This window comes from Lampetra fluviatilis, chromosome 3, assembly GCF_964198595.1.
Source record: "Lampetra fluviatilis chromosome 3, kcLamFluv1.1, whole genome shotgun sequence".
NCBI lineage: Eukaryota > Metazoa > Chordata > Hyperoartia > Petromyzontiformes > Petromyzontidae > Lampetra > Lampetra fluviatilis.
Genome location: NC_136277.1, coordinates 3355873 through 3370894, shown reverse-complemented (window position 1 = coordinate 3370894; position 15022 = coordinate 3355873). Strand labels below are relative to the sequence as shown.

The 15022-nt window shown below is 41.9% G+C and overlaps 1 protein-coding gene across 7 annotated transcripts; it reads right to left on the bottom strand.

Moving 5' to 3' along the window:
- Window positions 1-972: 972 nt before the first annotated feature.
- On the bottom strand, window positions 973-14983 carry LOC144951491 (sulfotransferase 4A1-like). 7 transcript variants are annotated; one of them, XR_013640513.1, is made up of 10 exons: window positions 14799-14983; window positions 14519-14633; window positions 11067-11269; window positions 10659-10789; window positions 10410-10490; window positions 8084-8210; window positions 4625-4719; window positions 4387-4513; window positions 3362-3626; window positions 1934-2012 (listed from the first exon to the last, which is right to left on the bottom strand). XR_013640513.1 is itself a non-coding variant. In XM_078881811.1 (9 exons), exons 2-9 carry the CDS (start codon window positions 14554-14556, stop codon window positions 1654-1656), a joined length of 1161 nt encoding a protein of 386 aa, XP_078737937.1. In that variant the 5' UTR covers window positions 14557-14633; window positions 14799-14983; the 3' UTR covers window positions 973-1653. The 7 variants fall into 7 exon arrangements, 6 of the variants coding, with proteins under 6 accessions (XP_078737937.1, XP_078737953.1, XP_078737944.1 ...); XM_078881811.1 differs by lacking the exon at window positions 3362-3626 and having other exon boundaries at window positions 973-2012; XM_078881827.1 differs by lacking the exon at window positions 3362-3626 and having other exon boundaries at window positions 973-2012; window positions 11067-11249.
- Between the last annotated feature and the right edge of the window lie 39 nt (window positions 14984-15022).

The following is a 15022-nucleotide window of genomic DNA, read 5'->3' as shown; positions in this document are numbered from 1 at the left end:
TACAGATGCAAGTCAGCTCTATATTTTCGTCTAAGAGTGGCATAAATATACGCGAATCTAAAAAGATAGTGCATACACGCTGGAGAAAAATGTGCCAGAAAAAAGATATGTGGGAAATAAGAGGGGGAGATGAGCGGATAAGGGTAATCCAGAAACGTGAAGCAGCAACGCTTGAATACTTAAGTTGTATGGCATTACACTTAACATTATGGAAGCCCTGTTGTAGATGCTGATGGTAACTCCAAGGAATTTCCTTGAATTTCCTCAGGGCTGTGTCATCAGTAAAAAGGTTCATGTCAAGAGTGCAGATGAGAGATACCTCGACTGTTGACGTACAGAGAGGACAACAGAATCTGGTCAAAGCAGAGCCCCTTAGGAATGCGGGTCCTGTCAGAGGATGTACTATTCACGGAGATCATTTGAAATCGATCAGATGAAGAGTTGAAAATCAAGTTGATTGCACAATCCGAAAAAAATTGGTATTTTAAGCCTTTGCAACATTACAGCTTCATCGAGAATCTAAAATGCTATGGACAAGTCGCGGAATATGATGGCAAAATGACGACGAAATTCAAGACTGTTGAAGATAATGCAACAATAAGGATGTTAACCTTCATAAAACCCAACAAACGGACATTTTAAAAACTGAATTCAAAATCAATTAAAACATTAGTGCTCAGAGTTGTAAGGCAATAATACAAAAAAAGAATCCCCCATCACCCCAAACCTCCCCCACCTTGCTTACTATCCGCTTAACCTAATTGTTTATTTTGAAACTGTATGTTGAAATAAGATGAGGTGTTTAAAAAAAATGTCTATGCAAAATCTACACAAACTGCAAATGTGATATCACAGCCTCTAGACAAAATTTCATGCATTTCGATGTGAGATCTTTTTGTATTCAGTTATCCACTTAAATAACCACGTACTTTTAATGCTTAATTTTTAGAATACATAAGGTTACTTATACAATTGATTACAAATGTAAGCTTTAATCTCTGACATCGAGCAGCAGCTTACATAATAGAGTATACACAAATCAGCTCATTCACCAACCTTGAACACATATCAGCCCGGACTTATCAAACATGTCACCGTTGCATTGTTACGCTCACAACTCGTACAGAATCAGAATATCTATCTATACTGGAGAAATCCGAGTGATCTACATACGATATCAGGGCCATGGTAATTAGACCGTCTGGCTAGTAAAATAATCTATGTTGAAATAAGTTGAACATACATTAATTTGAATTCGAAGTACAGTAAGTCATCGTTTAACGTTGTGAATGTGGTCTTAAACGAAACGACGTTATACTTTTTCCTATAGGAATCAATTACAATTGTGAGGATACGTTTCCCGACATTTTTTTGCCACAAATAACATTTTAAACCTAAAATATGATCCTGTAATGAGTTTATACAGATAAATAACTTTTAATTTATAAACATAACTTCCCTGTTAAACAAAGGCAGAGATCTAAGATGGGTATGCCCAGCAGCAGTGACGCCATCAGAAATATGTTTAATCGTAGACTTTTTATTATTCAACATATATTTTTGACCGCAGAACTGTGAAACGCATAGCGTAAGTGTGAATTATGTCCCTAGAAGATTAATCGCGTAACTGAAAATTCGCAGGACCCCTGTAGTTTAATTGCTGGTTAATTGCAGTGTTGTAAATACATCTAAAACTATGTAATTTCCCATTGAAAGTACTTCAAATAAAAATGGCTGACTACATTTATGGGTACGTAGACAATGACTTTTTTCTATATTGACGTGTTTCCACCAGCATAAGATTAACTTTGAACAATTACTTTGAACGTGTAACAAAATACACGTAAACACGTTCTCTATCTTTAAATGACCATTGTGTTTGGCACGCTTCTCCATTGATTGCCTTGAGTCAATGGAAGAAAATCTACATTTCCATGAGTACCAGGTTTTCCAAAGGATGACATTTGCTTTGTGTCTTCGATGGTACTGAGACGATCGCATTTTTATTTTATCTGGAAACCAAGAACAAGGTAGAGCCTCATGATACACATTCATCAAATACTTAATATACAGTACATCTTTAATATCCGTGGGTTTATAATTTCGGTTTTGCAATAAATTTATAGTAATGCTATTTGATATTCGCGGGGTTGTATTTGAAATATTCATGGCCGTAGCAAGTGAATACCCAACAAGAAGTCGTGAAGCATGGGAGCAGCGTAGATTGTGAGAGCGCGAAAGCACTGTATAATATGTATTCACTGATATTTGCACTTTTAAATGTTCATGTTTATCATTATAAAAAGTTATATAACAAAACAATTAAATATATGTATTAATCAATACAGTACATACAGTTAATGTTTTAAAATAACTTATATGGTAAAGTCACGTAGAACGAAATTTGATTAAATAATAGAATACGACGTTTCGATTGCAACAGAAGCAGTCGTCATCAGGTAGAACTAAATTTGAGAGAGAGACAAAACACAGACATGGAGACACACAGACAGACACACAAGCAGAGAGAGACAACACAGAGACATGCAGAGAGACACAACATAGACACACGCTATTTGCTCCAAAAACTTTCATTATTACACGTACACCATTCTGTGAGCACATTACGCCAATCTTAATTTTGGAGCTTTCGTGACTGCAGGAATTATTATTTGGTTCTTTCGGTAAAGTCACGTATAAAGATACGCCAGTTCTATCTCTCTATTGGCTACCGGTCAAATTCCGAGTGGATTTTAAGATACTGCTATTAACCGATAAAGCTTTAAAAGGGCTCACCCCACATTACTTGCAGGAACTAATACATTTATATATTCCATCAAGTAATTAACATCTTCTGATCTCCAACTGCTCAGCACTCCCAGGTCTAGGTTGTGCTCTTTTGGTGATCGGGCTTTTTCTAGCGTGGAACCCAAGCTATGGGACGCCTTGCCACTTGAAATCAGGAAATCAGAGTCGGTAGAAATATTTGAAAACCCATCTCTAAAGAGGGAAGGCCACCTCTTTAGTTTGGCCTGCTGCCCTGGTTCAGTTTTTTGTTTCCTGCTTTTCATGCATTGTGCATTGGGATCCTAGGATTGAATGTGCATTATACTTTGGATTATATCATTATTAATATTCGCAGATATAATATTTGAGCTGCTCTCCAGGAACGTATCCCCCACAAATGTTAACGGTTGACTGTGTTGTCAAATGTTATGCTTCGTTGATTATTATGAACCATGTCTTCAATTGGAATAATGATTTTAAAGTCTTAACCGAGGACAATTATGAAACAGAACATACTTTGTGTGTGATGCCACGATTATACAGTTGGGCAAAAAATAACAGGTCAAAATATTACCAATTTGAACCACTGGTAGCCATACTTCCAACATTGCACGTGTCAACCCTATTATGCAGACATTACTTCTATTATACAGATGTTTTATTTGTACTGCCTTCTAATGATGCATATAAACCTCCATTCTATCTCTGTACACGAGTTGTTTTTCATAAGAGTTGATATTCAAACTGTAGACCAATCTGGGAGAGCCTTTCACCATAGGCCACGTCAAAGTGTTCACTCTCTTCCACAGATAGTGAATCCTTCCAGATGCCAACTCGACCTGTAGATGAGAGTTAGAGGATAGTACAGAGTGGAATTGAGAGAAAGTTTTATACTTTTGGAGCAATGGAAAGAGTTTGAATGTTAAAATTGAGAATATATTTACAGGTTTTCGTATCAAAGATTTGGATATGCTTATTGTTAAAAAGCAGTATAACCGATTGCAAATGATATTATATAGTAGGTAGATGAAACCTTTGCAGGAATTGTTTACCACATGGTTTGTATTATTTCAAAATTATATTTTTTGCCATTTTTTGCTGATATAAAATCACCATCAGCCAATGTCAATCCACTGCCAGATGAAGAGCTCCCCAAGCCATCACCATATATCATGATCCTGCAGTATAAAAAGCCACGTAGCACCTGCAGATGAGGTCATTTTATCACTTCATCAACTTCGTGGACCTCTTCTGAAATGCGTTCCATTCCTTGGCTGCCACTAAGTGATTAATATTGATCAAATTACATCATCCCTTCGAGCAATATGTCCTACCCACGCGGACTTCCTATACTTAACAGTTTGAATGCTATCATTAATCTTTGTGTGTTCCCTAATCCAGATGTTCCTCTTTATCTCATTGTAATTCCTAACATGTATCTCTCCATGTTTCGTCGTGCAGTTTTCAGTTATGTTCTATTTTGTGTTCATGGCTATTATTCTAAACCATGTCATTGATTTAGTTACATTCGTCAAGTTTTTTCAATTCATAAGATTTTCGTGATTGCACTATCTTCATATGTATCGTGTGTGTGATTACCACGTGCATGTGGCTGCATGCTTGCATCCACAAGCTGAGAGCAATGTTGCACCACGTCCTGGGCATGAGCCGTTTCCTGTTTTATGCTTAAGAATGCCTGTAACTGCTCTGACACTTTAGGCAGGTTCTGCAAAAGAAAAGGGTTCACAATATGGGGTCACATAGGTGTGCATCTGAAAACATACAAAAATGCCAATGTGATTATATGCTGACTGAAGGTACATGTGAATGTACTTACTTGATGTAAGTCTTCATACTTGAGAAATAGAATTTGTTCATCATTACGGTGATTCCAAAATTCCTGCACATGGTCAAACCATGAGCCATATGCCACTGGGAGGAAAGGCAAAGGTTTGGTATATTTGCATGCAACCAATGTATGGAATTTACTCCATGCCAATGTTAATATCATATTAAATGTTTTTTTGTGCTCACTGAGACTATGGTGAAATATGGCATGGTGAATTTTACGGACACAGGCAGCCCTCGACTTACAAACACCCGACTTATGAAAACCCGCACTTACGAATCAGCTTCCATCAATTTTTTTTTACATTGACTTCAAACAAGAACTCGCACTTGCAAACAGAACCGGGAAACTATTTTATTCAGCGGAGCAATCCTCCACGAGATGTAATGAGTCGGCCTTGCATGGGGAGTGAGTGTTTGTGCGTGTGTGAAAGTATGTGGGGAGCTGTACTGTAGCAGTTAGAGTGCTGCGCTATAAACCTACCTACCCGAGATTGATTCCTGCTCACGTCAACACCAGTGACGATGATTTGAACCAGTCCCGGGCATCCCCTAGGTTGGCTCAGTCTCAAATTAGTACCTGATGCGGTGTGTAAACATTACCACTAGGGAGACAAAGGCGGTTGGGCGTGGTGATGGCCACACCTCCTCATGTAATGTTCCGGCCTTCATAGGTGCTCGTGTATAGGCTGCCTGACATGACATTACCGCTGCTGAAACCACAGGACTAGTTTTGCAGGTTTGCAAGGATGTCCCCCTTTATAGGAGTTCTGCCCCATGATCTCCAGCCAGCAGGTGTTCGACACTTCACGTGGCCTCAATAAGCACATAGCATGGCACAAGTGCGTGGTGACATCACCGCCACTTAGTAGCGAATGGCAGTTGTTGCTGTTGTATGCGCATGAGTGCCCCCATTGTGTGTGTGTGTGCGCAATTGTGGTTACTCATTATGCCCCTTCTGACAAGTAGGCCTCGGCAAGGTAAGGTAATTTACCCTTTTTACCAGGTAAAAGCTTAAAGGTAAAGGGTAAAGGCGTCGACCATGCCAAAGGGTAAGGTAAAGGGTAGGGTAAAGGTAGCGCGGAAGAATTACCCGGTAGGGTAAAGGTAGCGCCGAAGTATTACCCGGTAAATACCCTGTTTACTGCTTGCTAATAGCTCCGTGGTGCAGTCCGTGGCCTCCATTTGAAATTGGAATCATTGATGTCGGGCCAGATGGAGACAGACCACGTTCTTGAGGTAGAAGATGAGGTCGAGGATGCCAGCAATGGCATTTCCGGGGTCGCTGCGAACAGCAATCGAAAGAGGCAGCGGAATGCATTCCCGTGGGAGCACACGCATGATTGGATGGAGGGTGATCCCCATGTGCAGCAAGGAAAGCGGCAGTGCGTGAACTGCTGCAAGTGATTTTCCTCCCACACGAACGCGTCGGGGTGAAAATCCCACCTCAAGAAGCACAACGTGCTTGCCCCAGGCAGTCGGCGTCGGCGAGCCGCCTAATGCAGCAAATGCTGAGCCGGCCAGAAATTCCGGATCGCCTCCTGGTAAAGTTTGAGAACGCGGTGGTTGATTTTGCTATCCAAGACGCAATCTCTTTGCGAGCCGCCGACAGCAACAAGTTCAATACCTTGGTCCATACATTGACGTAGGGATATGAGGGCCCGTCAACCCACACCGTTATTCGCAGGATTGTCGAGCTTCACGCCATCATGCTGCCCATCGTCGGGGTATTCTTTTTCAACCTGGATGTCGCCATCTCGCTCGCCATCGACGGGTGGTTGAACCGCAAACCTGAAGGGATTTTGGATGGTCACAGTGCACTGAATCGACACCAAATCTGGTGAGTAGAAATCCATGCTGGTGACGATCCTCGATGTGCAGTCCGGAAGGGGTGTCGGCAAGCACATTGGCACCACTCTGTTTGAGCACCTCCAAAGCCTCGGGCACAATGTCTCGACCAAGCTGCTCGCTGTCACCAGCGACAATGGCTCCGATGCGATCAGTGCTGTCAAGACGTTGTTCGCCCAGGTCAACGCGGACGCTGGATATGAGAAGTTGCAGGCTTGCCACCATATTCGCTGCTTGGATCATTCACTCCAGATCGGCGGCGTTCAACTTCTCAAACTGAACAAGTCGACCAATGTCGAACTGCACGAGGCGCTCGTCAATATCAGGCGCAGCAAGGTCGTCTGGCAGTCGTACTGCCGCGAGACCGAGATCGCCAAGCTCGTCAGCAAGTATTCAACGCACCAGGACTCGCCGACCAGGTGGAATTCGACGTTTGACATGGGCGACAATGCCATCAATAAGCGCGTCCCATTGTACATTATCATGGCGCGCCTCCAGGATGTGATCGGCGTTGGCACTTTCTCTGAACTGCATTGGGCAAACATCGAGGGCATGACAACATTCCTGCGAATGCCGCGCCAGGTCATGCCCTCATTGTCGGCGGACCGCAAGTCAACATTGGATCTCGTGCCGGTGACGATGGAGCACTTGATCCATCATTGCGATCGCGGTGAAGCCACTCTTAGAGCGATCGTTGAATCCTTGATCGCGACGGGGATGAAGGAGTTCACATGCGTTCGCCAGTCGCTGTCGTCGATGCTCTTCATCCAGTCCATGTGCTTGTGCTCGTGGATCGCCGCCGGCTGCCTGAAGGTCCCGTCTAACCGGGCAGGAGCGGCGCAGGATATTATTGCCCGTCGTTCGTCCGAGGACGACGGCAATGATGAACTTGATCAGGTTGTTGATGAGATCGTCATCGACCAAGACGACTGAGACGAAGAGGTTATGGAGGACGGTGTCGTCGACAGCCTCAACGCCCGATTCGAGAATATTCTATAGAATAAAGCACTCTACCTCACATTTACCTGTTATAAACATTTTTCATGTGTAGTACCCCAGTAATTACCCTGTAATCAGGTAATTTGAATGGGGTAAGGGTAAAAGGTAGGGTAAAGGTAGGCTCGTTGCTTTTTAACTTTTACCTTTAACCTTACCTTGCTAAAGGGTAAAAGGTAAGGGTAGAGTGATTGTATTGTGGTCAGGTAAAAGGTAGGGTAAAGGTAGGCTCGTTGTTTTTACCTTTTACCTTACCTTGCCGCAGACTACTGACAAGCAAGCCAGCATCAGTACTTAAGGTAAGTGAAAATAAAACCGATTTTTTTTCCAATTATGTTACTTTATTTTATGTTTTACTTACTATACAATATTGTTTACAGTGTTACATGCAGATGTACAATATTTTTTTCTTTTTTATGCGTTTAACAATGCTTAATTTTATTGTTGAACCGTAATACATTTCATAACACTGACCGTATGGCTATTTAAATACAGTACATTATTGTGTTCCGACTTACCAACAGTTCAACTAACGAACATGTCTTAGGAATTAATTACGTTCGTAAGTCGAAGACTGCCCAGAATGTGAAGGTGTGGTACTCACGTCTGTTCTCCAAGAAACGCCGACAAAACTCGGGGAAGGAGCCGCGGAAACCAGGAGTGCGCAGAGAGCGCAAGAATTGATAATAAGACACTGCTAGGTCCTTGGGATTCCGTGCCATGTACACCACCTAGCAGGGTCATGGCAGCCATTTTAGTTCTACTTAGAACTGATCCCACTCCAATCCCCCACTTGGAACTGTCGCAACAGCACCGTCCGAGTATTTACAAGTGTACACCTCATCATGAGTCTATGAAGACTTTTCAATGTTTGTGCACTTTCAATTTTTTTAATGGGTGTTTCTGATCTATGTCATATCACTTAATATGCATTGATAAGTTATTTTAGAGCGTCTCTTTAACCAACGTTTTTATAACCTTAATCAGTAAAAAAACAAGAACTCTTGTATATTACAATTTCAATAGCTCTGTTTGTTGAAGGCCTCTTGATCTTATATGCCTTTGCATGGCAACTGTGATTAAAAAACAGTGGTTAAATCATTAGGTTTTAGTTTACATTTATCTTTGGGTTAGAACAAGATGACCTGTTTGGACATAATTCACAAGGTAAAATAACGGCATTATTGTAATAAAACACTGATGCCTACCAAGATAAGATTTGCATTTTCTATCCACGTGACTTTACCGAAAGAACCAAGAAGATAAGCAGTGACGCTTCCATCTAAAACAAAAAATCTCCCTGAAGACATATGCAACGGGCCAACATTTTTGTCAAAGCCTGAGCCCTTGAGTATCATAGCCTCCAGTAATAGTAAAAATAACAACACAATAAAAAACATAGATGACAGAGAATCTGTTCCTGTTAAAACAATTAAACTACATTTGTATTGTTGGAATCACCAATATATTTGCTAGAATTGCCACTGTTAATGAAGTACAGCAGATTTTAACATCAGTTGAAGATTACACAAAATTATTATGAGCCTCATTGTGGAGAATATAAGTAAGAAAATTAAGACAGACAATACGTATTTTTCATAGATATGTCTCTCCACATAAAAAGCGTTTTTTACACAACCCAATGCCCTATGGAATTATCGGAATGTATAACCGCAGCAATATTGACCAAAGACAAGCCAACTCTGGACCGACTTAAAAATACCGTATCTCATCAGCAGGCTTGCCTGAATCAATTCTGGTGAACTGCTAGATGTATGTAATGGTTATTATTACGTTTATACCTCATTGGTCGTTCATGCGATGTCATGATACCTATTTAAGAAGCAGGGTCAGGTAACATAGTTATTCTGACTTTCTGGGTTCTAGTTTTATTTTTGGGTTCTGTCCTGAACATGCTTGGCAAAGTTAAAATTGCCAGTGAGCTGCATGCAACATTAATAATTGGCACGTTAACCACTTGTACACGTAATCATTTCACTCGTTTAGCTATAGTAGTAGGTTTTTACCCTTTAAACTGGTATAAAACTGACACCTTTATACAAGGCATCATGTTTGCAATAACCACAACACAAGTAGTCAAAATGCAAACAAAAAGAAACAACTCTGATGATGATAATGATATGCACTGTCCTTGAAGTTGATTGGTCCACACCCGAGACAGCTTTCCTTAGAGCCTAGTGGTGGTCTCCAACTTCAAGGACAGTGCATATCATTATCATCATCAGAGTTGTTTCTTTTTGTTTGCATTTTGACTACTTGTGTTGTGGTTATTGCAAACATGATGCCTTGTATAAAGGTGTCAGTTTTGTACCAATTTAAAGGGTAAAAACCTACTACTATATTTTGCCACTGGTAAAGGAGGTCTCATAGTCGTTTGGCTATGTTGGGTGGTAGAGAGTCTTGCAGCACACATTTTCCAAGATCGTTGTTGCCTAGCATAAAAAATAAATTATTTATTGAAAACAATGGTGTGCATATGCATGTACAGAATGAAATGTAATCCACAGCAGTGATCCCACCTTGTCATGTTGAAACAGCTACACACCTGCACCAATTGTTCATACTACAAATGAACATGGGTAAAACAAATTTCAAGGCTGTTATATTTAGCTCCAGGGTAAGGTCCTAAGTTGTTACACATAGTTAACTATCACCAAATCTCAACACCTTTGTATTTAACAAAATAATATTGACACTTGAGTACTGTAAAGGAACAGTTATACTAATTCAGAAAAAGATCCCATAGTTGGCATTATTTTTTATATGATAAAGGTCCAACATTTTTTTAACTATTAAATACAGATGTTTGGATGATTTGGAAATATTTACTTAAACAAAGTCAGACGTGCATTGTGCCAGCATACTCTAACCTTAGTCACGAATGTGCTGTCAGTGGTATGTACAGGTACCTTGGCCTTGCTGTCCCACAGATCGCGAGGCAAGAGACCATAGGGCAGGTGTGTTTTTATAATGCGAGGTGTCGTCAGTTGCTGATGTACAGAGGAATATGACAGGGACAAATGCAGGAGAATGAGGAAAGGTGTTAATTTTTCAAATACAATATTTTAACTGACCATCTTATTTAAATATACATAAACATTAGAATCACATTTTTTTATTCAATTATCGTGGTGGTCTCTTGAAGACGAATGCAGTACCATAAGTATGTCGAGCCCCGGCTGCGGATGTTCCAACACTGGCATCTGTTCAGCTATATTCATGATCCCTACTTCAGCAGGGTCTACACCTTGTGATATTAGGAATACCATCTCTTGCAGCACACTTGTACCTAAATGCGGAAGCAAAAGGCCATGAGTAGCCAAGTAACAAACACATAAGTAAAAGTAGTTTACAAGATTTAATGTGAAGAGCAGTAAATTCTGAAGATGTAGACCAAATGACACAACCTAGCATAGATTATCTGAGTTATTGCCATTAGAATGTGTATTTGGCTAGATTTCCCATTCCATGTTGTGATTTTGAAGCGTATTATGCATTTTTATGTATTTGTCGATTGGTATTAAATCTCTTTCTTTTCATATTTAATAATATAAACTGGATCTCACCTGACTTTGGATAGGATGCGATCCACACGTCATCTGGCCTCACAGGGAAGGATGCTATTGCTTCCAGACGACCTCGGCAGAATGGTGGGAGGCGCACACTGCCATGCTGAAAGTACTGCCACTGGAAGGTAGGTTGATCCATTTGTTTCACCCTTGCCAGAAAATTAAATGTCAAAGTAACACCTGCCCGACAGATCACGAGACTGCTGAGATGTAAATGTACGGATATGTTCATCAGGTATACATTCTATTTGAATTATACTTTGAAGCATGGACAAAGGGTTGAAGCAGTGGCACATTGGTTAGCACATTGCGGTATGAACCCAGCAACACTGAAAATGCTGTCCAACTGTTGTTGTAAAAAAATATTATTTAACGTTTTGCCATCAAGTTATAAGGTCCGGAGAAGAGCTCAAAAGAAAGGCAGCTTCCCCTGATGACCATTCCTGTGACTCCAACTTCATGATCAGATGAAGAGGCAGATTCTACCCCTTCCTCTGCGTAATTTCACCACCGCTCACTCAAATAGACATCAATCAGCAAGCTCTTAAACCATGTCTGTTCAGTTTTATCCAATTATTTGTATTTATTATGAGTGAAAATGCATATTCACTGAAAATCATTTAAATTTTTGTGCACTTAATGACAGTTAGTCACAAATTTTTTCCCAAAAATATTGGCTAGGAATGTAGCCAATGATTTTAACATTATGTATATGGGAAATGAGAGTTTGCTTTAAGTCATTTGGAGTTAAGTAGCATTTCCCAGAAAGGCCTCCCTTATACATAGTAATTCGGTCAGGACATTGGGGGTGTTTCTCATATCCTCCGTTTGGGGCCGTCCATAAATGACGTCACGCACCTAGGAGGGGGGGGGTCAGACATTTGTGACGATGTGTGACGATGGGGGGGGGGGGGTTGAGAAATGTGACGTCACATCAAAATGCGCAACTTTAAATAAATATAGACAACACGTTCTACTTAATTAAATAGACTTTTTAATAAATGTTTTCTCCTATAACATCAGAATGCAGTGCCACATTAGATATGCACTACAATGACAATAGTTTAAAGCGATTTGAAGCATGTTTGGGGGGGGGGGCAGAGCTTTGTGACGTCATATTTGAGGGGGGTCTGACTTTTTGTGACGCCGTGTGACGAAGGGGGGGGGGGTAAAAAATCGTCCAAAATCGCGTGACGTCATTTATGGACGGACCCTTTTTGGAGGTGACAGCCAAGACAGACCCTCACAATGGCTTGCAGTTAATTTACATGATCCAAGAGGAACTCCATTTTTAAAATATCTTATTAACCATCCTGTACCTAAACTCGGGTGAGGAGTTATTGGCCGGTATTGGAGGATAATTTAGCTAAAACAGGAGATATTTACATAACTATATTTTATAATGGCAGTATTTAATAATTTTCGCCCATATGTAAATGAGAAAACCCATCACTAATGATAGTGCAGGCTGGAAAACAAGACCAGGTTCCCATAGTGTAGAGGTAAACCATCTGCATGTATGGAGCTCAGGGGTATATGGCAGCAGAAAACATTGTTGACGGTATTGTATTTATGGCTCTTAACAAGGATGAATCCAGTCTACAAATAGTTGCATCTGTGTTTCACTGCTGCCTGTTTGTGGTCTAAATTATAAAATGGCCACATATGGGGTTATTTTGAGCCCTATGTCTGCATAAGGTTCTTGTTACTGAAATGCACATCTCTGTGTGTTGTTAAATCTATTTTTGCCAATTTAAGGAAATAATTGTACAGGAAAAGGCCTAAAAATATTCAAATGAACCAAGGCCGTAATTATAATATATTGGGGGGGACACATCCCCCCCAATATTCAAATAAGCTCACAATGTCCCCCCCCCCAATATATTGCTATAATATAGATTTATGTTGATATGATTGTGGTTATGGTTGTACTGTATTAATCCCTAATCTCTGCCATTACATACAATGAAACAAGAAAAGGTAAAATGAAAAAACAGAACAATGTAATACAATACACTATTACACATTATTGTAAAAAATAATGAAAAAGTCCATCCCATGTGTTAGTGAATTTTTTTTATATTTTAGGTAGGAAATGGCAGGAAATTCGTTTTCAAATTTAGATTTATTTTTTTCTGGGGGGGGATTCCCAGACCTCCTGTAAGATTTGGTCCCCCCAATGTTGACTCCATTGCTACAGCCTTGAAATGAACTGCCTGTAGACCGCATTCATAAAGTACATAACGACATAGGATAAAACACGTTTTTGCAGTCTTGTTGACGTAAAGACAATTGAAAATAAAATAACAATATCATTCAACCATGCAATTCTAATTCTGAATAGTGTGTGGATTGTCCAAATTGTAGTTTATGGAGAATTAAATTTTAAATAGAGTCTACAAAATCAATGTAGGACTGCTTAACAAGACAAACACTACATCGGTTCATAATTTATGGGGTACGTTGTGTTAATATATATTTCTTTATTATGACCCTCCACCCAACAGAGCCAATCAAATCAGGTTTTGATGGTGAGAAAATTATGCCAATTGATTTGCTTTATACAGTTTCAGTAAACCCTGAATGCTGAAAAACAAGCTAAATGTTTTTTTTTACAATTTGACATTATACCGACACTTTCTAATCCAAACGACACCAATTTCCAATCATAATATTGGTCGTGAAAGCCGTTTAAATGAAACACTACATTGCTCTTTAAAAAAACGCACAAGAGGTGCGGGAACGTGATGCATGCGTGACATTCGCACATGCACAACCCCAATGGAGCACCCGGCCCAGCGCAGGTCCGCGTTGGTCGAGGAGGTCAGAGCTACTGCAAGCGCACTACGTCCCCGCTCACCACTTACTCTGCCCGAGCTGCGATTTCATTCCCCGAATGAATGTTCATTAATTCCACGGGCAGTTCGTCCCGTCGTTTCATGCACACGCAGAACCACTGCTTCTCTGAACCGTGGGGGGGGGGGGGGCTTTTATATCCTCCGACGCGTATCTCCTTCTTGGCAGTCACGTAGTAATTGTACAACGTACGTCATGTGCCATTTCCGACAGAGGTCGGGTTGCTCCGGATGTGGCACAGCATTAATGCTTTTGTTTAAAGACAGCATTGGTAGCGTGGACGCTGCGTCGTTAATGGATACTGGAGTACTGTATTTACAACCCCGTAGCTAGCACTGCACGATCGGTGGAATTCGGAGCGTTAAAGGAGGCACACGCGTGTGTGTGTCTGGCACAATGAGTGGCATTTCTTCGAGACGCGCGGCACACGAAATACTGTGCACGCCACAGCAGGTACTGCTCTGTCACGCAAGCGGAGTGGCCGTCACGCCATGCGCGGTGCCGTCACGCCATGTGAAGTGCCGTCACGCCATGTGCGGTGCCGTCACGCCATGCGCGGTGCTGCGTCGCGTGCGTGGAGGCCGATGATGTACCTCGAGGCGCCGTCCTCGGGCCGGGCTCTGGGCTCCATGCTGCGCGTTGAGCCGCGCGTGGATCGGTCGCGTGTTTTCCGAAATTCTCTCTCTCTCCGGGGCCGCTTTTGCCAACCTGCCGTGGTCAGTCTCGCCGAAACAATGTCCAACGAGCAGGGATGGCCACGCATTCGTTTTGTCCCACGCCGGAGTGCGCTCGGCGGAGATAGGGGGGGGGGGTGACCTCTGAGCGAAGCGCCGAGCTCCTCACACACACCACATCCCCCACCCACCCACCCACCTCCTGTCACGGCGCCCTCATTGTGAACCGACGCTCCCCACTTCGACGTTCCTCGCGGCGCGCGGCGGCGTCGCTCTCCGCCCCATTGGCTGCTGCACGGGGCTCATGCAGCAGCGTCGCTGCCCTTGCTGCACGCACTGCGCGCCCGCCTGCCCGGAGCAGGCTCAGCCAACCACGCGACGTCATCCAACGGCGGTTGTGGCAGCGACGTGCGGGCAGGGGAG